General features: G+C 33.9%; 2 protein-coding genes across 7 annotated transcripts in view; both read left to right on the top strand.

The window, feature by feature from the left end:
* Window positions 1-25,136, top strand: part of LOC124367760 (NAD(+) hydrolase sarm1) — a 193,439-nt gene extending 168,303 nt beyond the window's left edge. For all 6 annotated transcript variants that reach the window (XM_046824851.1, XM_046824855.1, XM_046824853.1 and 3 more), the window contains 13 exons: window positions 6,808-6,909; window positions 8,808-8,948; window positions 13,034-13,293; window positions 14,125-14,354; window positions 14,815-15,512; window positions 15,659-15,783; window positions 15,908-16,060; window positions 17,156-17,238; window positions 18,316-18,415; window positions 20,501-20,690; window positions 23,207-23,328; window positions 23,590-23,844; window positions 24,051-25,136. In XM_046824851.1, coding sequence (XP_046680807.1) covers window positions 6,808-6,909; window positions 8,808-8,948; window positions 13,034-13,293; window positions 14,125-14,354; window positions 14,815-15,512; window positions 15,659-15,783; window positions 15,908-16,060; window positions 17,156-17,238; window positions 18,316-18,415; window positions 20,501-20,690; window positions 23,207-23,328; window positions 23,590-23,827 — 2,442 coding nt within the window. In that variant the 3' untranslated portion in view covers window positions 23,828-23,844; window positions 24,051-25,136. The remainder of the gene's footprint in view (window positions 1-6,807; window positions 6,910-8,807; window positions 8,949-13,033; window positions 13,294-14,124; window positions 14,355-14,814; window positions 15,513-15,658; window positions 15,784-15,907; window positions 16,061-17,155; window positions 17,239-18,315; window positions 18,416-20,500; window positions 20,691-23,206; window positions 23,329-23,589; window positions 23,845-24,050) is intronic.
* Window positions 24,049-25,136, top strand: LOC124368276 (the record flags this gene model as incomplete). The annotated part of the gene is made up of 1 exon (XM_046825550.1): window positions 24,049-25,136. A coding segment is annotated over one exon (423 nt), but the record flags the coding sequence as incomplete, so codon positions are not given.
* Window positions 25,137-25,461: the final 325 nt, after the last annotated feature.

Raw genomic sequence — 25,461 nt, 5'->3', positions numbered from 1 at the left:
TGTCTCACCCACAGATTACCGATTCATGTATGTTCTTAACCACACTTTCCCACGGGGACAACCAAATTTCTGGTAGGCTTACTAGAGCTACGTAAGATTGACTTCTTCATCTCGATTGTCTTGCCGTTACTACCACGATTTCACTATTATGCATTTCATCGTGCGTATCTCAATTTGAAAGGTTTTCGTTGCTCGAAATCCATCATAAATTTCGTTATCCGAACAAGTCATTTTTATGCTTGAACTATCAATAGAGTGGTTTGATCCAAATGTGTTTCATGTCTGAATACCAACGTGAGTTTCTTGAACCAAACTTACGTTTCCTGCTTCAATCCTGAATTTTATCATGAAGTTTTTGATTCAACATATTTTTCCAGTTTGTAAAAGCCATTTAATCTTTGCCGTATCTCTTATACTTTCCTTCAGTGTGCATACAATTTGGAACACATCATGAAATGTGTCAAGATTACATAACACATTAATTTAATGATCGTGTAATATCTTTTAATGGTATATTTTAACCCATCAATAAATTTGTAATCCACACTTCCCTTTTTCTTTATTGGAAACACATATAGTTTCAACTTGCTCTTTGCCTGACAAAGTGCTGGATAGTGTTTTGCAATAGATTGTGACTTGTGATTGAATCTGAAAACTATAGGTTAGCTGTGGTTTAACTAGCACCTTTGATTGTAGTAGTTGTAGTTACACAGGAGATAAATCATTCATACTGACGAAGTGTGGTGCGGGATTATTTCAGTTAGTTCCGAGGTCCGACGCTAGGGCTGCGCCACCTAAATTTGATTGTAACAGTTCAAAAAATCTACTGCCATAGGCGCAGTTTGAGCAGTCACATTTAAATTTCGGTTTGAGCGGGCTCAATTTGTATTACTGGATGGGTCATCTCTTATGTAACTAATACAATCCAAGCTGGTACCCACTAGACAAAGTAAGGAAACAAATTAGACAGGAAACGTTGGCAACCATTGTTTTACAGAAGCCAATACACATGTCACAACAAGAGTGTATTCGTGGCTGATAACGCAATGTACACAGCTCATCTACACAATGGACTTTATCTTTACAATAATGTGGTAGAGGCTATACTTGTCACAAGAGATCACATGACACAACCCCTTGTTTAGCACATTTACCTCCTGCCAGTTTCCTCGCAACACACATTCAATCATGCTAACTAGTATACTTGTCACAAGACATCACATGACACAACCCCTTGTTTAGCACATTTACCTCCTGCCAGTTTCCTCGCAACACACACATTCAATCATGCTAGCTAGTATACTTGTCACAAGACATCACATGACACAACCCCTTGTTTAGCACATTTACCTCCTGCCAGTTTCCTCGCAACACACATTCAATCGTAATAGCTAGTATACTTGTCACAAGACATCACATGACACAACCCCTTGTTTAGCACATTTACCTCCTGCCAGTTTCCTCGCAACACACATTCAATCATGCTAGCTAGTATACTTGTCACAAGACATCACGTGACACAACCCCTTGTTTAGCACATTTACCTCCTGCCAGTTTCCTCGCAACACACATTCAATCATGCTAGTATCCCTCTTTTATATTATTGTTAAATTGGAGAAGACACGTTTCATCAAGCACAAAGAGGCGCTAAAGAATAAAATTAGCAAGAAAATAAACAATGCCAGCACTTAAAACTTATGTTGAGTGTGCACACCTAGCGGTATTTTGAAATGAATTGTTTCAACATTTGGAAATCCATACAATTAATCCCAATCGATCACTGATCTCTGTTTGCGTGGTGATAAGAATTCAAAGAACTAGCTGCAAATAGCATCTTCTATTGGAATAAGGTCTCGGCCTACTTTGAACACGCGTTGATAAAATTAAACTAACTCCTTCAAAGTTGTTTCAAAGATACCGTATCTAATCGTGTATCCTACTCTCCTAAGTTTTAAACCATGATATGTGATGTAACAGCATCCGTGACAGAAATAGAACATGTCAATAACATTGTTTATTTATGATTACGATAATTCAATGAATAAACAGTGAGTCACCGGTTCTATTGTTATTTCAATGTATTGAAATATTACTGTATTAATACAAATAAATAATGTACATTCATAATTGTTTAATTAATATACATTGTGCCTCTTTATTTATATTTTTAATATTTTACTTTATTAGTTTTGTAACTGTCACAAACCGAAAATGTAATTTCCGATTGCGTTTGCTTCTCAGCATCAAAACTGTCGAAATGAAATAACCACCAGTATTTACCTTTCATCATTCAATTAGTTTCCATACATTATTCATGTTTATTAAAAAAAATGAATTGTTATTTAATAATCTATAAAGGAGCATTAGAATGCTAAAAGCAACGAAGTTTGAGTACACAGTGAAACCGTTGTTGTTAAGTATTCAATAAATTATAAACCGATGGGTGCGTAACTTGGTTTATAACCTCAAAGTCAATACAAATATATCTCAATTAGGTCAGATTCCGTTATATGCCCCCAACGCTTAAACCTTTTTCAATGAACTTAGAACGTTATAAAACGATGTAGTTGAGTAACAGAACTAACATTATACCCCCAACGCTAATTTTTCATTTACGGATGATTATAATGAATTACAATTGGTTACTAGCTAAGAAAAAAGGGTACTTACGTATTATACGGTATCGACCCACACCCATACATTTCTCCAAACACAAAAATTCAACAAAAACAAACATTACCAAACAAAAATTAAACTTTTTATTGAAAAAAAAACACACAAAACTTGTTTTTATTCTTGACCACACTCCGCCACCCAAAATGCGAGTGCCTCCGGCCATCAGCCTTCGGTGCTGCCCCGCGCTGTTGTCAATGAAAGAAAAACATCCCTCGAGATAATACCTATCAGAAAAATATCAAATTCAGTAATATAAATTGAATTGTAATGGAAAGGCAATTATGTACCGTGCAAAAAACTTAAATAATCATGTGATGCCGCGCGGCCTGCCGTAATCGGGATTCTCGAGAGAGATAGATAACAGCGACAACAATACCGATCGCAATACCTGGAAATGCTTGTTGATTGATGGAATGTTAGTTCTGTTACTTAACTACATCGTTTTATAACGTTCTAAGTTCATTGAAAAAAGTTTAAGTGTTGGGGGCACATAACGGAATCTGACCTCCAATTATTATATTTATAAACAAATGTATTATAATAGTAATCATTTACTCACCCACATTATACGTCAACAACTGTTCCTTGTACAGCAAATCGTAAAATTCAGTAACAAAACACTAATAAAGATAGACTTTTGGCGATTTATCTGTTTTTCGACGGGTTTGTCGTTGCCACGGAATTTAAGTATAATCATATTTCTTGGAAAGGAACCGTTAATCCGACTGGCGGATAATCTGAGGGCGGTTAAGAGAGAGTCTACTATATCGAATCCATTTCATTATATCTCAAAGTGTTTGTGTACATTTTCCCAACATTCTATGCCGTTAACACATTGCCTACTATTACAAGAAGGAGATCGATCTAACCTCCCCTCTCCCCTTCAAACATTAGATGATGGGTTTGGTCCTCCTGATTTGTCGTGGATACACCACTGTGGTAATTGTTAATATCTGTGACAAACGGCTATCTTGGAAAGTGAGCCATAATATAAACCAAAAATACAAGGCTTTTTTGAGGAAAAACTATATTTTCCTGTATTAAAAAAAGGTTCCTTGTAGTGTTTCAAAAAGTAATTAATCATACGATTGATTAGTTACAACTGGGCCGTAATCAATCGGCCCAGTTGTAAAGAATAATAGAGCACAAGTAATAAATAATTTGGAAGCCATTCGTAACTTTATAAAACTGCCAATTTGTTTTGTTTTTGAGGATAAATATTATCACATAATAATTACCAAGCAATCAACTGACCTGGATTTTTACAGGAAAACTCCAACAACGATTTATACAGGATGAGCCAAAAGTCCGTGTGTCCTAGTAATTTAGACTGCCCAACTTAAGTAGATTTGTTTAGAAAAACAAATTAATACTCCAACAAACGATTTATACAGGATGAGCCAAAAGTCTGTGTGTCCTAGTAATTTAGACTGCCCAACTTAAGTAGATTTGTTTAGAAAAACAAATTAATACTCCAACAAACGATTTATACAGGATGAGCCAAAAGTCCGTGTGTCCTAGTAATTTAGACTGCCCAACTTAAGTAGATTTGTTTAGAAAAACAAATTAATATTGGACTGTATACCAAGTACTATTTTGAGAAGTTGACATATTTCAGTTTCAAAATATATATATTTTAAGGCGAATTTTGACTTGTTAATAGCTAAGATCAGGTGTTTCTTAGGAAGTGCCACTTTTCAATAACTAATTTTCAATAACAGCATGGCATTACATTGTCTCATTCACGAGTACCTATTCCAAACATTGAGTCTCATTTATGAGTATTCCAAACATTGAATCTCATTCATTAGTATTTCAAACAATGAGACCCATTTATGAGTATTCCAAACTATTGGGTAGGCTGCTAAAATCAATTTCTCAGAGCAAATTCCATCTCTTCACCCTCCAAAGATGTTTGAGTTAGCATCACTCACTCTTGGGTACTACCTATCCAAAAGGCATAGATATGTTGGAAGGGCAGCTTCATAGTCTTGGCATACTAGGTGTTTTTGAACTTAGTAGGGGGGGGGGGGGGTTGAAGACACATAAAATCCAATTCAAACACTTTACCTTCCTTAATATCCAAATTCCAAGAGTTGGGCTAAAGGAACACACTACTCAAGACCCAGACATTCATTGGTGTAAGTTATATGTCTGTGATTTAAAACCATGGTTTATTTTTATCGTAGAGTTTATTGTCAGTCTTTTAGTCTTAAGTTGGTTAGCTATATATGTCTCTTTTATTTTAGAATGAAATCAATTACTAAAGGTAACTAGTATTTAAATACTAACTAGCGGACCCGGCGCGCTTCGCTGCGCATTTCAATAAGTTTCCCGCGGCTTCGCACGCAATTTCCCGTTGAAAACAGTACACTATATTCACTTATTCATTTTCTATCACATTCTAAACATTGCTGAGATAATTGATAGTCGTTCCTTCGTGAGCTTCTTGGGCGCATTATGAAGGTATGTACCACATTCCTGATACTTCTGTCAAAAAAAAACAACTAAGGTTGATTTTATAACATTCTTTATATTTGTAGCCAACGTAAGATAGTAATTATGATATCTGCATTGCTCTTCTGATCAAGCATGAGCATGGTTTATATTAAATAAATATTGCAGTTAAAGGTGAATTTTTACGTCAAATTTGAATTGTATTATCTGGATAGTAAAGTCTATGTTTAACAGTGATTGCAGAAACAGTTTAAACAAAATTTGTCGTTTCTCTTAAGCTTACTCTATGCTTTAAAACTATAAGTGTAGTAATTAAATTATATATAAATATATTTTTTGTCGCATTATATATGTTTACAAAGAACAGCTGATTAAAAATTTGAAAAGACTCTTTCACTTAATAACATATGTTTGCTGCAATGCATTTCTTACGGGTATTTCTGTAACCAGTGGGGCGGAATCCTGAATCGGGAAAGGGATAAAAAGTATCCTATAACCTTCTACAGATCAAGACGAACAAATTAAAAAAAAAATTAGGCGAATCCGTCCAGCCGTTTGTGAGTGATGCTGTTACACACGAATTTTTTCATTTTTATATATAGTCAAATTTGAATTGTATTATCTGGATAGTAAAGTCTATGTTTAACAGTGATTGCAGAAACAGTTTAAACAAAATTTGTCGTTTCTCTTAAGCTTACTCTATGCTTTAAAACTATAAGTGTAGTAATTAAATTATATATAAATATATTTTTTGTCGCATTATATATGTTTACAAAGAACAGCTGATTAAAAATTTGAAAAGACTCTTTCACTTAATAACATATGTTTGCTGCAATGCATTTCTTACGGGTATTTCTGTAACCAGTGGGGCGGAATCCTGAATCGGGAAAGGGATAAAAAGTATCCTATAACCTTCTACAGATCAAGACGAACAAATTTAAAAAAAAAATTAGGCGAATCCGTCCAGCCGTTTGTGAGTGATGCTGTTACACACGAACAGTTTTCATTTTTATATATATAGATAAGAGAAGCATTAGGAAATCTTTTTACTTATCTGTAAATATTTGTTCTTTACCAAATGATGTAATGGAAGTACTACACAGCAATATAATAGTATCACTTTGATTTATATATTCTAAAGTTTTAGGAAAATGTTGCTACATTATGTTTGTGGCACAGTATTTTTAGTATCATACAATATTTTGTGTACATGCAATCAGACTTTAAACTGATTATTCTTATTTTTTAAATTATATTTTAAAACAGTTGTGTTTATGTTCCTTGCACATCATAAGAATGCGTAGTTGAAAATTTCCTTAGAAATGTTTAATTGCTTTTTTATAAATCTGTTCATCATATCAAGGAAAACAATTCAATAATACATTGGTTTGTAATGAAATAATTGTGGTGAATCATGAACGAGTGACTCAGATGAAGATGCAAACAAACCACAGCCCACATCCTCTGTAGTAAGGCACCAGTCACTCGTAAACACACGTCTGGGAAGTTTAGTATCTGGCGACAGCAGTTCAGGAAAGTGTTATCAGTAGCTTCTCACCGAAGAGGCAATCAGTTTAGCGAGTGAGCAAGGTGGAAGTTCCAGTTGACACCGCGGTGTCAAGTGGGTGACTCAGTTCTCTGTCGCTCAACGCTCACTTGTGCGATGTGTTGCAGGAGCAAAGATCGCTCAAGGCGGGGGAGATCACTCAGCAAGAGAGCCAGAACATGAGTGCCGCAACCATGAGGCTGCAGACTGACTCCTTCACTGCGGAAAAGGTGGGTTTTACTCAAAACTCGAGGTATTACCTACCTTCCAGCTTCATAGTTAGTACAAGCTGAACTTTTCTCAGAACTAAAGTCTGTGTGTATTATATAATCCAAATTGAGGGCCCAAATTTAAACAGAACTTCGCTCAGTAGGTGAAAACATCTGTTTGTGATTCGAACAAGAATTTCCTAAGGATAATTTGAGTTAGCTCTTTCAATCAAAATGAAATAAATTTATAGTGATTAATTAGCACTTCAATTCTAGTTAGAACATAATGCAATTACATTTGTCTTTTGAAGCTCTTCAAATCCACAAATATATTGTACTAAATTCCTAGGAATTCACATTGACAAAAGTCCATTGGCCTGGGACAATCATGTGGGTGCAGTCTGCACTAGAATGTTCTAAGGCATTTTTGTTAGGAAATTAGCGGAATTTTGTGGAACTGCTATATTGAAAATTGCTGATTATGACCTTGTGTAAACACATGCCATATGCCATAATAATATCACGAGGATGTGAAAATATCATTTCCAAAGTTGTTTCATCTCGCAGAAGAAAGGAGTTTCAATAGGATATAATATAATAATAGGAATTAGAGAATCCTGCAGGGATTGCTTTTGGGTATCCCAACCCTTTAGATGTAAGAGACTGTTCTGTTCTGTAGTTACAAATGCAAAGTAACGCAGGGCATGGACGTCTATGACTGCAACACTAGAGTAAGAGATGCGTTGAGATCTACACAGCACAAGCTCCAAGCTTTTGATGCCCTGCCATCTGAGGTTAGAGCCACACTTGTCAACAAATTGTATATTGACCTATGAGCAACAAATTTATTACTATAACTGTCATAATTCAAGTCACTGAAAACTCCTAACACCAAAGGAGTTGTGCTGGAATTTGTTTTGATGTTTTATACTTCTTAGAGAAATTTGTTGACACAGATTAAAAATTACCTTGTAACATTCTTTGGTTTTGCCCACCTGTTAAAGTTTTTTCTTGTAATAGTTCAATTCAGGGAAAATAAGTAAGCCTACATACATGAGAAAAATAATTACATAGATGAAATGTAATACCTTGGAAAGCACAAAAATAAAAACTTAATTTGTTTTCGCGTTATAGGGTACTGTAATAACATATCAAATTAACACTTACCACTCATTCATTCATAAGTCTATATGTTAATTCATTGATTATTAAACTATTTTTTCAGTAAAAAAGTGTTGTCAAGTTTTACTGAATGAATTTGTTACATGCCATTCATTATCAAAATAATGAATCAGTATGGGTCATCAGCGTATAAACATTATGTTGAAAAGAGTGTAAGAAAAAATTTTATGATTGGAATAAAACTATTTTTGTGATATTTACAGTTAATACAAAAAGGAAATTCATGGTACTTTTAAATTGTTTTAATTATGACCAAAACTATTTTGAAACTGGATGAAATTATATTAATAACACTAGCATTGCTATAGCCAAAGTTTCTTATAGCCATGAAACACTAAATAAAGTTTTTGAAAATTACTAATCCCCTCATCGTTCCTCCTAATAGTAATCATATATCTTTCCTGGGTACATTCTCTTCTTGCATATGATCAGACTACTGCAGGACAGATACATCAGTTTTGCTTTTAACGCCTTTTACGCAATCATCATTGCACACCCACCAAGTAAACAGTTAGGTATTCCCATTGTTATCACAGATTGTGATTCTCAGAATATCTTATCAGCTGTTAATGTCTGAGCACGTGTGATTGTGAGGTGCCGGGACTGAGTTGTGTAGTTGTCTGTTATCACAAGCCCAATAAACATCGTGATATAGTTGTGTAGTTACTGTAGTAGCCATGGTGCTGACATGGTCCAGTGAGAACAAGATGCTATGGAAGAAGTCTGATTGGTTGCAGAAGGCGATGCAGCAGCGGCAGACGGTGAGTTCTACGGGGATTTTCAACCAGGAGAAACACCATGTGGCACAGAGCTCACAGGCCAACATCACCATCACCACCAAGGGCATCAGCACCAAGTCTTCGCTTCTGTCCTCCCAGGTTAGCCAACTTTCTCTGAAGATGTTTGCAATCTTTTATCACGTACTTTTACAAAAATAAATTTTGTTAAACTCTATATTGCTTCTAAAAGCACATAATGAGTGAATTTGTATACAATTACACTCAATCATTTAAGTGAAGTTTATCAATCATGTTCTTAGAAATATATGATTAAAGTAATTCCTAAAATTTGTTAAATGCAAAGCATTTTTTCTACGTATTTGTCAAAATGAACCTGTCATAAGAAAGTAAACGTTATTCAAATAATAAAAAAACAAACGTAAATAAACAGGAAGGAACATAAAAATAATTTCAATTTGAATACGTTTGTGCGAGCTGTAATGTACTTAGTGAGTACGTGTATGTTTGTATAACATTTTGTTATCAAAATGAATTAGGTTTTGATTACTGAAAGCTCATGATGAAGATATTTTGTTGATAACATTTTGTTCAGCTATCCTTCTGTTGAGAAATAGAAGGCTAGTTCCTTTCTTTGTATTATAATAGTTTTTCAAATGGCTTAAAAAAAATAAAAGGGATGTTTGAAGGACATGTTGGAAGGAATGCCTGTGCTTTACTGAAGAACAAAGGTGCAGGGACGATATATTTTTCAAAATGTTGTTTTTTGAAGGGGTTTTTTTCTGTGTCAATGGCATTTTAATTGAGGATACTAAACATTTGTAAGGGAAAATAGTCCAAACCCACTTAAAAATACAAATATTTTTGATCCCCCCCCCCCCCCCCCGGAATCGAACCTGTGACCTCTTAGTTAGAGAGCCTTATCCCTACGCTACGGTGAAGGTCAAATTGAATGTCCGCCAGGTCTTGGCCAGTACTCTGATAATGAGTGAGATAGCTAATACCTTTCCCTCTTGGGTCTTAACTAACTGTAGCAGATTGGAGATGCTTTGATTCTGGATGTTTGTATATGTAAGTTTTCTGTTTCCAGTTTAGGCCAACTAGACAAGTATATTGAACATCTATGCATGAATTTATGAAATTTATTGTAGATTGTAGATGAATAGTCTCTTGCCAAGCTGTTTTTATTTGCTTACCATTGCAATGATGACTATAGGTGATCCATATATCCAGTAAAGTGAGTTTGAAGTCTATTCTCGAGGCAATGGTCGAAGTTAAAGTGTGGTTACATTGTGTGATTTTGGATAAAAAGCATTAGAAACTAGAGATGTCCTCTAATGTAAGTTTTTCACGTGTAGCGCAAAACAGAATATTTACTTTAGTATTTTTTATATTATTTTTTTGTCAACACCAGAAGAGACAAGACTTTCCTATAATTTTCTTAAAACTTTATATGAAAATAAAGGGAAGACAGTCACTAAAGTATGTTCTTTCCCCTGCCACTGCCAGAGTAGGCCTGTCCGATAACCATGAAAAAAATCATCAAGAATGAGGTTAGGCTTGGAATTTCTGTTCTGCTGACAAAAGTATGTACTAAGTTTTGCAAAATTTTTTGACAATCTGAAACTGTGCCTTTCTCCATTCACTTGTTTATTGGAAATATGCAATTCTTAATTAATTTGCATTGAATAACTACTTTTCATCAATTAATAAAATTCTTTTAGGGTTTGTTAGTTCATTTGAAAAAAAAGTTCTACTATTTTATTACCGGTATGTATTTAGTTTTGCATAAATAAAAAGATCTTAAAAAATACAAGTACTAGTGTAGTTTTTTATAAATATTAAAAAAATGTATAAAAAATGCACTTGTATAAAATATTTGTTTTTTTTTTTAAGAAATTAAATTTATGTAAAATAATACTAAGGCCATTGAAGTTTATGGTTAAAACAAATTGGTCATTAAGATTATTGCAGTCGTAAAAGAAATAATTGAGCCAAAGCATAGATACAATCTCTACATCATCATTCTGATGGTGATTGCTGTGCTATCAGCGAGTACGGTCATGACTGGCCGAGATTGTGACCAGTTGTGTAACACTCAAGTCAGCAGTGGAAGTGTGTGCGAGGCAATATGTGGCAGTGGCTGGGGTCGGTCCACTTATTGTCCGATTGTCCTGCCGCATCAACATGGTCGTCATAAAACAGCTCCATCCCGATAAAACCGATTTTCAGAGGAGGCGGCTCTTGCAAGTAAGTCTGAAATGGTGTTTGTTACAGAAACTTCTATCTGGCTCTTATCAGTCGTCAAATTCGATAAGGCCACTCGAGTTCATCATTTCATCATCGCTGACAGGCTTCTTCTGGAACTGGTGGCATTTCAATTATTCACTTAGTTTTTGCTTAAAATGAAATAATATTTAGTGTTTTTCCTCTCACGTTAAATAAAACTGAACAAAATATTGAGGTTTTCAACAAATTAAATATTGGGCAAGCATACTTCTTTTTTTATTCACTTTTATTTTACTTTTATGACAACATTCTTAAAATCTAATACAAGTAAATAGAAGCATACAATAATTACAAAAACTGTATTAACTCAGTTTGAATAATTTTGAAAGTCTATTTATGTAATAAAACAATCGCAAGATGTAAATCATTCTTATATTTCTTCAATATGATTGGTTTTTAAATTTAGTTTTTTAAGGGTTTTGCTTAAAATAATATACAAGATGATTTGTTTCTCTCCTTTTCTAATTTCTGAGTAGTTGTAGATATAAAAAATAAGATTTTTAGATATATAATAGGTAACTAATTTTTACCGACTCAAAGTTTTCAAATTGTAACCTTATTTTTGCGACATACGAGTTACTCGTATCTCTTTAGAATAGCATGTAGTACAAGCTTTTTGGTACAAATTATTTGTGTCTTTATTGTTATTGAAACATTTTAAATCAAAGTTAAAACTACAAAAGTTCATACATCAGATATAAGTACTGAAAAATTGCTACTAAATGCTCAGCTTTGTGAAATCTTTTATCGTAAAAATACAGAATAAAGTCTTAAAACAAAAAGAGAGTTTTTTGTCAATACTGAGATCATGTCAAAAATTGAGACCCAACAAAAATTCTTGTAACGCACTAAGTTTTCCAAAACCGACAGAAAAATCTTGTAATTTAAGAATGAATAGCCAAACAATTCAATAATAATTGACTTTAAAAAAATCAAAAATTGTAGAAATGGTATTGTAAAATTCATTTTAACACTTATAAACTAAACAATAAGAATGATCTTTTAAGGCTGTTACTTGCACAGTGACTAATGAATGAATCTGTAAGCAATTCGCCTGCCTTGGTAGTTTGGAGATTACCTTAACTTTTAAAACACTGTTCGTTGCGCGTTATCTTAAAGATCACGTTTAATTAGTGTATGAAAACACTAGTAAAAAATAGTTTTACGCAGAAAAAACTTCATCACAAACTCTTTTAAAGGAATATTATTATTTAAACACGGAGAAAGCATAAAATTGCTTTATAGATAGCAAAATATTGATACAAGTTTATTATTATTATTATTGTTTGAGTTATCGTATAATAAGTAAAAAAATAAATTTTAACCAGTATAGACACACAAAAACATCAATTTAAATTGAATAATTAGCATGAATGTTCAGTATTATTAATAATAATAATGTTTTATTGCTGTAAGATAATTAGATGAATTGTATAGCTAAGGTCAATTCATAATTTAAAATAAGGTAAAATTGATCACTTACTCATCCAGTCATACATACACAGTAGCATTAATTCAGCTTCTATCTGCTCCCTCTCCGTCATCAGGTTATTATCATTCTCCGAAATCATTGGTCTCCCAGTTATATGCCAGGAACTCGCTCACACTATAAAAAGCCTTTGAGGTTATATTAGTTTTTTAGAATTAAAAAACTATACAATTAGTAGTAGGTCTAAAAGTAATACAGAACTGTCCACCAGATGATTCACTGAAACACTATTTTTACCCATTATTGTGGGGGGGGGGGGTTCTAAAATATAGGTATACAGCAGGACAGTTATTAGTGACTGACAGCCTGTTTAAAAAGTGGTGTTAACATTTCTCAGTGAATGGAATCAGAGATTGTGTACAACTAATGCAGGTGATTCGGTTGCAGAAGCGGTGATGGTTACAGAAGTGCAAGGGAAGACACAAACAACTGAATTTTCTGTTTTCAGATGAGCCAGCTGGTGAATGGCACATCAGTGAAGAGTTTAGAGGACAACAGCCTGCAGAACTTCGAGGATCTAGAGAGGCTGACAGTGACGTCGGGACCGCAGGAAGTAGAGCGAGCGATACACAAGTACTCGGGTGCGCTCATCGGTCTGGTACAGAGCATCAAGCGAGGGGAGACCAAGCGAGCGCCTGTCTTCCTCAACAACATCAATGAGATGATGCGAAAAGCTTGGGCTGTACCTGCACATGGACACGAGCTAGGGTGAGTTGAATTAGGATATATGTTTCGTTTTTATATATGTTCTTTTGGTTCTGTGTGTAGCAGGTTGAGTTTTATGATAGCAAATTTTAAGTATATAATTTTTTTATGCCTATTCCAAAAGTTAAATTTTTAGATTTCAAATCTGTCCTAATAAATAAAAGTTGATAATGAATCAGCAATTAAAACAGAAATTGTATAAACCAATGTAAGAAAAACGCGAAAACGTATTAAGGAATGTATATTATTAAGTTTTACAAAATAATTTATTTGTTGAATGTATAAATAATCTATGAAAGTTTATACAGAAGCACCTCTTCAGAAAATTCACTAAGTAATTTATAGTATAAAAATTAGGAAGTCTCACTTAAAGTTACATGAATAATTAATAATGATTGTATTTGTTTTTAGTTTTACCACCATCCCAAAAAGTGTAGTGATAAAATTGATAGTAGAACTCATTGAGCATAATAAATCTTTTGCAAAAAAATCAATATTTCTTATGTTACAAGAGGAATATTGAGATGTTTATATTCATTAAATACAAGAAATGAATCCTTTATTATTACTATTTATAAAAACTATTTTGAGTTGTTTGAATGTTTCTTTAGAAATTCTTTAAATCATCTGGGATTTACTTATAAAAGTTTATATGTGAAAACGTTTCCTTTTAAAACAGTTAAATAGCTTTTATCATGATTAAGAGAGATCTGTTGTACTATTAAATGACATTGTACAGTTTAGTTACCTTTTTTAAAAATATGAGAAAAGTTTGTAAAGCATTTTGCAGTAAGCATTTATATCAAATTGAGTTTTAAAATAAATTTGCTCCAGATATACTCTGTGCAACACACTTCGAGAATGCGGTGGACTGGACCTGCTGATGAACAACTGCGATGTGGATGACAGAGATCTTCAGTTCTCGAGCGCTCGGCTGCTGGAACAGTGTCTCACCACAGAAAACCGAGCGCACGTTGTTGAGAACGGTCTCGAGAAGGTGGTTACTGTTGCTTGTGTCTGCACCAAGAATGCCAACTCTGTTGACCACTCACGTGTCGGTACCGGTGAGTGAATTGATCTTCGATTCGATACAGTAGCTTATAATTTGAATTGAAATGCTGAAAAGTATTCCATAAATGCTGCTCTTAGAATAAAAATTATTGTTGCAGCTATAATAAAAATTCAAAATCTGCTATTAACATAAGAGTAAATTACAAAACTTGGAAAAAATCCCAAACATTTTATAAACTATTTTAATTAAAAGGATTTTTTTACTTTGTACAATTCTTTGAAAGGAATGGAGTGGATTTTGTATAACTCACAAAATTAAATTCATTTCAGTCTCCATTAAGAATTTCAGACATTTTCAATAAGAACTGAATTTCTCTGCATTTTGCCCAAGCTGAAAATGCACTTTTAAGTTGAATATATGGATACATAATTATATAGTTACGTACAACAATTAAAAATTTAATTCCACAAAAATTAGGTATACATATCTGATCTCCAATTTTGTTGTTGCAGGAATATTACAACACCTGTTCAAGCACAGTGAGGGGACTTGTAGTGACGTGATCCGACTGGGTGGTCTGGATGCAGTGCTCTTTGAGTGTAGGAAGAACGACATAGAGACATTACGACATTGTGCTGGAGCTTTGGCGAATCTCTCCCTCTATGGAGGGGCAGAAAACCAAGAGGCTATGATCAAGCGTAAGGTGCCAATGTGGCTGTTTCCACTGGCATTCCACAACGATGACAATATCAAATACTACGCCTGCCTTGCCATTGCGGTGCTTGTTGCCAACACGGAGATCGAAGCAGCCGTTTTGAAGTCAGGCACTTTGGACCTTGTAGAGCCTTTCGTGACCTCACATAATCCTTCAGAATTTGCAAAGTCAAACCTCGCCCACGCTCACGGGCAGAGTAAAGACTGGCTACAGAGGCTAGTACCCGTTCTCAGCTCTAAGAGGGAAGAGGCGAGAAACCTTGCTGCATTCCACTTTTGCATGGAGGCCGGAATCAAGAAACAACAAGGGAATACAGAAATATTCAGAGATATTGGGGCGATTGAACCTCTCAAAAAGGTCGCCAGCTGTCCTAACGCTGTTGCGTCAAAGTATGCAGCGCAAGCACTCAGACTCATCGGAGAGGAAGTGCCTCACAAACTAAGCCAACAAGTTCCGCTTTGGTCGTCCGAAGATGTACGGGAATGGGTTAAACAGGTAAATATATCTTCACCTTTGCTTTCAAACTCAACAATTTTACAGAATGCTCCTGAGATTTGTAAAACCATTTATCCTGAAAATGTTGTAAGAAATCCTTTTTAATTTCCGTGATCTGATTTCATTTCTTTTAATGTTTTTCACAGATTGGGTTCCTAGAGTACGCCAACAACTTCATAGAGAGCAGAGTTGATGGTGACCTGCTGCTTCAGCTGACGGAAGAAAATCTACGTGACGACATCGGCATTGTTAATGGAATCAGACGAAGAAGGTGAGTGAAAAATATTACATTTTGTGTTAAACATTCTTTATAAAAATATTTTACTGGTTGAACTGTTACACCTATTATTATGTCTATTATAACTGTGTTTATGGAAATACTCTGTATTCTATAGATTCACAAGAGAACTTCAGAATTTGAAGAAGATGGCCGATTATAGCAGCAGGGACGCCACAAACCTCAACACATTCCTTCAGAGCATGGGCCCCGAGTTTTCCATTTACACCTACTCCATGCTGAATGCCGGAGTTGACAGAGATTCCATCAGGTACTGAGAAAATTTTGAATTCTGTCAATTATTTTAATTACAACCACTAAAAAAAATATTTTATTCTGTATATATGGATTGTAATAATCCTGCAATAACTGTCACTATTCAATTTTATTCTGATTTGTAAAGAAATTTTCATCATATAACGTTTGGGTTAAATTGCCCTCTTGTATATAATTTTAGTAGCGTATTGTTCCATTGTTTTTAGACTTCATAGTTCAGTTGATTTTCTCGAAAACTAGTACTTCAAAAAGTAAATTCAATATAAAATCTACTTCAGCATTTCTTTTAGTTTTTACTTTCTTTTATGATGACGAAAAAATATAATCTTGATTTTCACTGAGAATATTACAATTTGGAGTTCTGAGTGAAAAAATGTAGAAAAATGTCTTTCTTTTGTGTTTTATATAAACATCAATTTTCAAACGAGAATTCCAAGTTTATTTGATTTTGGTGTGTGGTTATAGTTGATATTGTATCTAATTCTTCAAATTTTTCAATTTATAAAACCATATTTTACAGTAAAAATGTATAGTATCTCAAAAATACCTTAACGATTTTAGTTATATGTTTAAATAAATAGCTCCTACCTCCCTGTAACTTCTCACCCAAATGTTTTAGAAGATTGAATTTAAATGTTGGATAAAATAAAATCAGAGTGGATGTAGAAACCAATTGGTTGGTGTTTAATTTGACAGAACGGGCTGCTTTATAAATAGTTCCAATAATTCATACCTTTTTTACCTTATATATAATGTTCAAGATTGTTTATACCCCTGTAAACAATTATTTTGACTTAAAACATTTTTTTTAATGGCCCCGTACTTGATCAAATTTCACCATTTAAAGGGTTTTAAACGGTATAAAAAAAGCATAGATAAAATCTGCTTAAAAGTTAAGATTTATTTTTAGTTTGTAAAAATGCAATTGCACTATACAACATTGTGCTAAACTCTATTTACCAGAACACCCTGCTAGAGATTGTGTGAGAAAATATTTAGTACGCGTGTGGAGTAAGTTTACGTCTTGTCTTTAGCACTGTTAATGTACTTTATAGCAGTATGATGAACGTAACGTAAACGTATGTTGCAGGTGCTTATCGGAAGATCAGCTACTCAATGAGTGCGGAATCACCAATAGTATTCACAGGCTTAGGATCCTTGATTCTATCAGAGGTAATTTACTTTATAGAAGTTACGATATAGAATCCTATGTTATTCTTAATCAATCATGTATAATTTTGTTTCTAAGCTACTAATGTTTAAGAGCATTAAATAAATTACAGTTGAGGCTTATTATACTGAATCTCAAGGGTCCAAGAAAAATTTGTTATAATTGAAATTAAAAATATTAAATTAAGTATTTTAATATTCACTAAAAGAATAACATATAATAATTAACAAGAACCTCTGCACAACAAATATCTTCAAACTTCCCTCTATATTGATTTTACTTTGCTGACCGTTTTTAGCTATTTCACCCTTACACACCTCTTCTGTTTATTCTTCATGGATAATGTGGAGGAAGTAATGTCAAATTCCTTAGCAACGTCGAATTTTTTTGATTTTGGATTACCTTTAACAACTCGTAACGCTTTTCGGTCTAATTTCACTTAAGATATTTCTTGAGGTTTTGCCCTAAAATACGTAATAAACAATTAACAGTTAATAAATACACAACAGTGACACGAACACTCAAACTGTCAAATTGAACAGCATATGACGTCAACACCAAAGCATGAACAAAAATGCTGACTGAGAGATTGGAGGAGAAACTGGAGTGGGAAACTGGTTTTATTGTTTTAATGTTGAAACTTGCTTTACAATCCATACAGTATTTGAACAATTATGTTACAACGGGCAGGAAATTCATTACCTTGAGGTTACATTTGTTATATAGAAATGTTTTACACCAGATATTCGTAATATACAGCGTTAATGTTTTCATCTTGGATATTAAAAATTTGTGATTCCTCAGTTACAAATTAAAAATTTTTCAGAGTGCAGGCTTATTTCTAACACTGAGTGTTATGTATGTTATAAGAAAATTAAAAGATATTTTCAAAATACATTTATATTTTAAAAATTAAAAAAAATAAGAAAAAGTAGTTAAGCTGATAAGTAGTTGCATTATAAGCTATGAAGAAATCCTTGATGAAACCATGCAATATTTGATAAAACAAAAGTAATATTACTATAGTATTAAGTTCTGGTCTTGAAGCACAGTATTTATTGATGTTTTGTGGTGTTTAGCAATAGAGAACAACCTCTCTAACTCGTGTGAAGAGAATCTGGACAAGTCTCTGGACGTGTTTGTTAGCTACCGGCGTTCCAACGGGTCTCAACTCGCCAGGTATGTACAACAATTCTCCGTTCTATGAAAGGTCATATTGTTGAGATTATATTTTTTACTAAGCTATCTTTTAGTTGATACTGCAGGCTTTAGGTTAGCTCTTTGGGTATTTCCGACAATGAAAAATTTCCGTCAATGCTCTTTTAGGTGAACATAATCAGCAAATACAAAATTTATGTTTACACAAATTGAGATTATTTTTGTAACAAATATTTAATACTTATTTATGCTTAATTTCAAACATTTTGTTACAGCGAACAAAATTTTCAATTTAAACCAGTTTTTACATTTTAAATGCACAAATAAAAGTTTGTCCATGATTCTATCAGATGATAGACATATAATTTGTCTGAGATCAGCTGTTTTGATTGACATTCACGGTTCTCAGAAGTTTACAAGTACTATATATCTTTTTAATTCATTAAAATTGGTGGGTCTGTTTTTTAACAGTTATATGAACTTAATCATATTATACTTGATAGTTAATATTAATTTAAATAAATCAAAAGTATCAATAATAAATTCTGCTTTGTAAGTTACTATACACAATATTATAGTCACCTCAATAACAGTTATATACTAACAATTTTCTCTTTGGACATATTATAAATTCACAAAAGTTGTGCAAAATTATAAACATATACTTGATTTTGTATATATCAAATTTGTTAGTAATAGCTTCTTGTTAGTAATCAGTGGTGTAACTAAGACATGAATTTGGGGTGGCGACGGGGAGGAGAGGGGTTGAATCTAATTGAAGCGCACACCACACCAGACTTTATAGAATAAATGTGAATAGATCTAAATATGAATACATTTGAATTTTAATAAATTTGATATACCTAAATCAAAGTAAAACATTTAACTACTGTATTTCAAACAAGTTAAACTGCTGTTATACATATATTTTTAACTTTTTGAGGGTTCTACCCCCCCCTATCCATCCGTCTTATTTACACTACTGCTTCCAGTGTATTGGAAACAATTCTTTACAAATTTAACTGCAACAAAATTTAACTCATATCACATAAGTGATAAAACCCTAAAAAGTGTATGTAATAACAATTCAGATAGAACCAGGATTTGGTTACATAGATTGAAACTATTTTTTTGACAACATACCCACACATATACTACTGTAATTGGCTTTGTATGCTCCAAAATTCTATTTTTGAATTCTTAACACTCTTATTGAATATGAAAGCATTAAATCTACATTTTAACCGTTTACACTCGAAAGGCCAGCAGCACTGGCCACACCAAGACTGCATACAGCTTGCGTTTGTTTTGCCGTAGTTTATTCTCTTAACTCGTATGGCCAGTACAGAAGCCCACGCTACTTTCATTGACAGCTCGGCAACCATATATATTGTTGTTTGCCTCCCCAGATCGGAATTATTTTTCTATTTCCTCCGCATAGTTTGCATAGTAATTTAAAATGTTTAAAGAAGAAATGAAAAATAATTTGAAATTTACTTTTAATAAATCTTTTTAATACAAAGATAAACATGTGTTTGGGAAATGTAACTCTTATACATATATTGTTAACAAAGATATGTAATAAAATGTTATAAAGTAGGCTTTTACAGTTATGTTATAATCAGACATGAACTATTTTACATTTTTCTCACTCTTTACATTTTTGTACGGAATAAAACTTTAAAAAATAAATGCCTATGTGTAGTCAAGAATAGTTAGCACACATTCTCTAGTAAAATTGTCTAGGTTTCTATCACTTCAGTGTATAGGCCCGCTGTGTGTCCTTTGTCTTATTTGAACAGTCAATGTTTAGAGAATTATAGGCTAATTTAAAATTGACTAATTTACTCAAAAAATACTTTAAAACAAAGTTGCTCAATAGGTTTCAGCACTCACCATTCATTATAAAATAAAGAGAATTTAATTAGAAAATGACTGCTATGTTTAGTGGCCAGTAGAGCTGGCTATACAAGCCCCAACGACCAATTATGGACCAATTATAAATACTGCCTTCGAGTGCATAGGGTTAATAGTAAATAACACTCTTTGTAGAAAGTAAATGAACTGCTCACAAGTCCATGCTGATGTTATTATGTGTCTCTGTAGCTTGCTGAAGGTCCATCTGCAGCTGAGGGGTTTTACAGTGTTCATCGACGTTGAGCGGTTGGAGGCTGGGAAGTTTGATAACAACCTGCTCCAGAGCATTCGACAAGCCAAGCACTTCCTCTTGGTGCTCACCCCCAGCGCCTTGGAAAGGTGCCGGGAAGACAGCGAGTGCAAGGACTGGGTGCACAGGGTCAGTATCACTCCTGTAAAGTTAAGGTCACACAATTAACGCTTTCATTGCAGATCCCTCCTGTAAAGTTAAATTCAGACAATTAACGCTTTCATTGCAGACATTAAGGTCGCTTTCATTGCGGACCCCTGCTGTAAAGTTAAGGTCAGACAATTAATGCTTTCATTGCAGACCCCTCTTGTAAAGTTAAGGTCAGACAATTAACGCTTTCATTGCAGACCTCCCCTGTAAAGTTAAGGTCAGACAATTAACGCTTTCATTGCAGACCTCCCCTGTAAAGTTAAGGTCAGACAATTAACGCTTTCATTGCAGACCTCCCCTGTAAAGTTAAGGTCAGACAATTAACGCTTTCATTGCAGACCTCCCCTGTAAAGTTAAGGTCAGACAATTAACGCTTTCATTGCAGACCTCCCCTGTAAAGTTAAGGTCAGACAATTAACGCTTTCATTGCAGACCTCCCCTGTAAAGTTAAGGTCAGACAATTAACGCTTTCATTGCAGACCCCTCTTGTGAAGTTAAGGTCAGACAATTAACGCTTTCATTACAGACCCCTCTTGTGAAGTTAAGGTCAGACAATTAACCGCCGCTCATAGAATGATGGCAATGGTTTTTGCTTTAAAAAAATGTATTGTGAATCAACTATAACTTGTAAATTGTTAAATGCGCCTTATTTTTTATATTGTATTTTTCTTTTAAAGGAGATACATGATTAAATTTAAATCAGGTGCATTTCTTAATCAATCAAACATTAATTTTACTCTAGATTAACATAAAATCTTAGTTAAATCTGTGGAGACTGACCATAAACATAAAACTAATTCAATCAAAATTTAATATACATTTTTTATAAGGTGAAAAAGTTCAACGACTACTGAGTAAACACTAGTTAACATTTATTATATGTGATTACGTCACAAATTTCTGTGATACTACTTAAAAGATTTCTATCATTCTGAGGGTTCTGTTGAATTATATTCTCAGATGTCTGTAAAATCAGGGGCTCAACATAAAACTATGTTGTCAGCAGTGAACGGGGGAATATATAAAAAACTATAGTTAAAGATTTCAGAGAAGAGGCCTGCCAAAATACTCTTTGGAATTGATATAATTGATAAAATTTGGATAATTTCTTTGCCAACTTTATTTCAAATCATTTGATACAATGTAAGCCACCATTCTATCATAAAAATTCAGTAGACAATATTGTTTATATTGTTTGTTATCAACTCTTTTTACAAACTGTATACTCTAGACATTTCAGAGTTTGTACTGATTTAATGAATGAAAATTTTACAATCGGATTAGCTTTTAATTAATTCCTATTATCATAGTGTTTTTCACAACAGCAACAACATAACTCTATCTGTTTTTACAAACTGTATACTCTAGACATTTCAGAGTGGTGTACTGATTTAATGAAAATTTTACAATCGGATTAGCTAATTTAATTAATTCCTATTATCATAGTGTTTTTCACAACAGCAACAACATAACTCTATCTGTTTTTACAAACTGTATACTCTAGACATTTCAGAGTGGTGTACTGATTTAATGAAAATTTTACATTCGGATTAGCTAATTTAATTAATTCCTATTTTCATAGTGTTTTTCACAACAGCAACAACATAACTCTATCTGTTTTTACAAACTGTATACTCTAGACATTTCAGAGTGGTGTACTGATTTAATGAAAATTTTACAATCGGATTAGCTAATTTAATTAATTCCTATTATCATAGTGTTTTTCACAACAGCAACAACATAACTCTATCTGTTTTTACAAACTGTATACTCTAGACATTTCAGAGTGGTGTACTGATTTAATGAAAATTTTACAATCGGATTAGCTAATTTAATTAATTCCTATTTTCATAGTGTTTTTCACAACAGCAACAACATAACTCTATCTGTTTTTACAAACTGTATACTCTAGACATTTCAGAGTGGTGTGTACTGATTTAATGAAAGTTTTACAATTGGATTAGCTAATTTAATTAATTCCTATTTCCGTAGTGTTTTTCACAGTAGCAACAACAAAACTCTCTCTTCTTACAAACTGTATACTCTCTAGACATATTTCAGAGCAGTGTACTGATTTAATAACAATTTTACAATCAGATTAGCTAATTAATTCCTATTTCCATAGTAGTGTTTTTCACAACAGCAACAACACAGCTCTGTCAAGAAACTCTATCAACACCAGTGTCAAAAAATAGTTGAGATGTTGCCAACCAAACAAACATAAACAGACAGTGAAATGGGAGATTGGCTCATCCTCATTCCCCGCAAATTCCAAAGAACTTGAATGGATTTAATGCTGCCAAATTATTATGTCTATTGTAATTATACTCTTATAATTATATTAAACTCTTATAAAATCTAAAGCAACAGCTGAATAACTTCAGTTTTTTGTTGTTTAAAAAAAAGTTGTAAAGTATAAAGAAATTATCATTGCGTGATCTTTTTAATTGCTTCTGTTGGAAATAAAATGTTATAAGAATTTTTTCAACTTTCAGGAGATCGTAGCTGCTCTCCAGTCCAACTGCAATATCATTCCTATCATCGACAACTTCAGTTGGCCGGAGCCTGAGGAGCTACCGGAGGACATGAGGGCAGTCTGTCACTTTAATGGTGTCAGGTGCGGCTTTATATCGTATTTATAACAGTGAAATCTATTTACTTCATGGAAAGAAAAATTCAATAGTTTTATTTATTACTGATCAATTATAAATTCAAAAGTTACTTAAACAATATTTTGTTGAAGACTTAAAAAGTTTAATTTCTAAAACAGTATTTTTGGAAAGTAACAAGATAGTTGTTGACAAGAATAGATTGTATGTAGATGTTATAAATTGTGAAACATCTATGGAGTGATGCTGATCTCTCAATGTGGCCACAGATGGATCCACGACTACCAGGACGCCTGTGTGGATAAGCTGGAGCGGTTCATGAGGGGAGAAATGAACATGCGAGGAGACGGTCCCATGCGGGGAGTCGGAGCGATGAGTAACAGCAGTAAGGGGGATGTGACCCCGGGGACGCCCTCCATCGTCAGGGCCCCACCCACCTACCAGCGCATGCACTCCAACGAGAGCGGCAAGGGTAGCGACAAGGATGTCAACGGCAACCGTGATTGACTAGAGGGGCCCGCCAGGTAACTATTACAACTATATACATATTCAGGACTCCACCTGCGTACAATTTTTTTCAACTTCTTTATGTTCAAGAGATAAGCCCTAGAAATTTGTCCAGGTGTTACAAATAGTTTTTATAGTTAAGCCATATGTGAAGCCATATATAAGAAGCTCTTTCTTCTGCTTCTTAATCTGTTTTATATTTTACCTTACATTGATGTTCCAGGCGACGTAAGTCGTCGAGTCCATTGACGCCAGCCTGGCGGCCTCCGACTAGTCCGAAAGGGAGAACTCGTCGGCGGAAGGTAGCACCTCCTTCACGGACTCACAGTGTGGAAGGGCTTCTGGATTCTTCAGTGAACCGAGGAGTCAACTCTCCTCCAGAGGCGCCCTCACGGAGTCAGAGCACCGAAAGGATAATCGATTCCCCACCTCCTCCCTCACGCACACACAGTTCTGACGCTCTGTTGGAGTCCACTCCAGTATCCGATGCGGTTACTGAACCACTGCTGGAGAAGTCTGCCAGCCTCGGTGAAGACCTAGACACCATCTCCGACTCGGTTACCTCCAGTAGCGATACCCTCAAGCGAAAACGGAACTTTATGGACCGGTGTGTGAACAAGGTGCGGTCCCTGATCAAGAAATAATTCATAGCCGATACCAGTGAGCAAATTGTAAACACAAAGTGTTGTTCTCGAGATCTCATTCTTTAGTCCCCACAGGATACTGACGTATCAACCTGTAGTCGTTTCAAGATAAGACATGTTTTTGATGTTTTAATAAAACAGTTTTTACGATAATCAGAATGATTTGTACATTTTACATAATATTTTTTATTTTCCTCCCTGGAATGTCTATATGGTACAGGTTTCTTGCACAAACTGTAAATAGAATTTCAAATGTAATTATTTACATTACCCATGAGATCTTATGTAGAGTTTTGTTTTGTCTATGTGCCTTTGTATACTGCTGTTGTGTCTTTGTTGCCTTTCAAGTGCAGCTATCGTGTATATATTGTTACAAATGTTTTGTATTAAGATGATTGTATAGTGTTATTGAGTCAGCCTCTTTACGGCTTTAGCATCATGTGATTTTTACATGGCAGTTATGTTTATTTTTATATAATACTGTAGAGTTTTTTATTAGTTCTCACTCTTGTTTGCCAATTTAGATTTTAAGTAGAACATAATAGTTGTATGTGATAAATCCTGTAATTTAGACCTGTGAATTGTTTTAATTTATTGTGTTTAAATTTCTTTTACAAAATAATAAAATTAACATAATTGAAAATAAAATTATTTTAGTAAGCTAATAGTTGGATATTTTTTAAACTACCTTGATCACTGATAGTGATTTTTTCTTCAAAGTTCTTTCAAAGACCCTGATGATGGATCTGGTTGGGAAAAAATAGAATTAACCAATGATACTGGTCATTGGCCAAGTAATACCATACATTCAAGAACAGCTGGAGGTCCACTGGCCTTTACCAAACTCTCCTCCAAGATATACCGAAGTACATGGGGGTGTACACTAATAAATAAATCTGATAATTTATCAATCTGATGTTATGTACTGACACTTTGCCTGAATAACGCTGACTGACCTTTTTAACTGACACAGCCTTATTTAGAAAATAA

Source organism: Homalodisca vitripennis, chromosome 8 (genome assembly GCF_021130785.1).
Source record: "Homalodisca vitripennis isolate AUS2020 chromosome 8, UT_GWSS_2.1, whole genome shotgun sequence".
NCBI classification, from domain to species: Eukaryota; Metazoa; Arthropoda; class Insecta; order Hemiptera; family Cicadellidae; genus Homalodisca; species Homalodisca vitripennis.
This window is presented reverse-complemented; position numbering and strand designations above follow the sequence as displayed.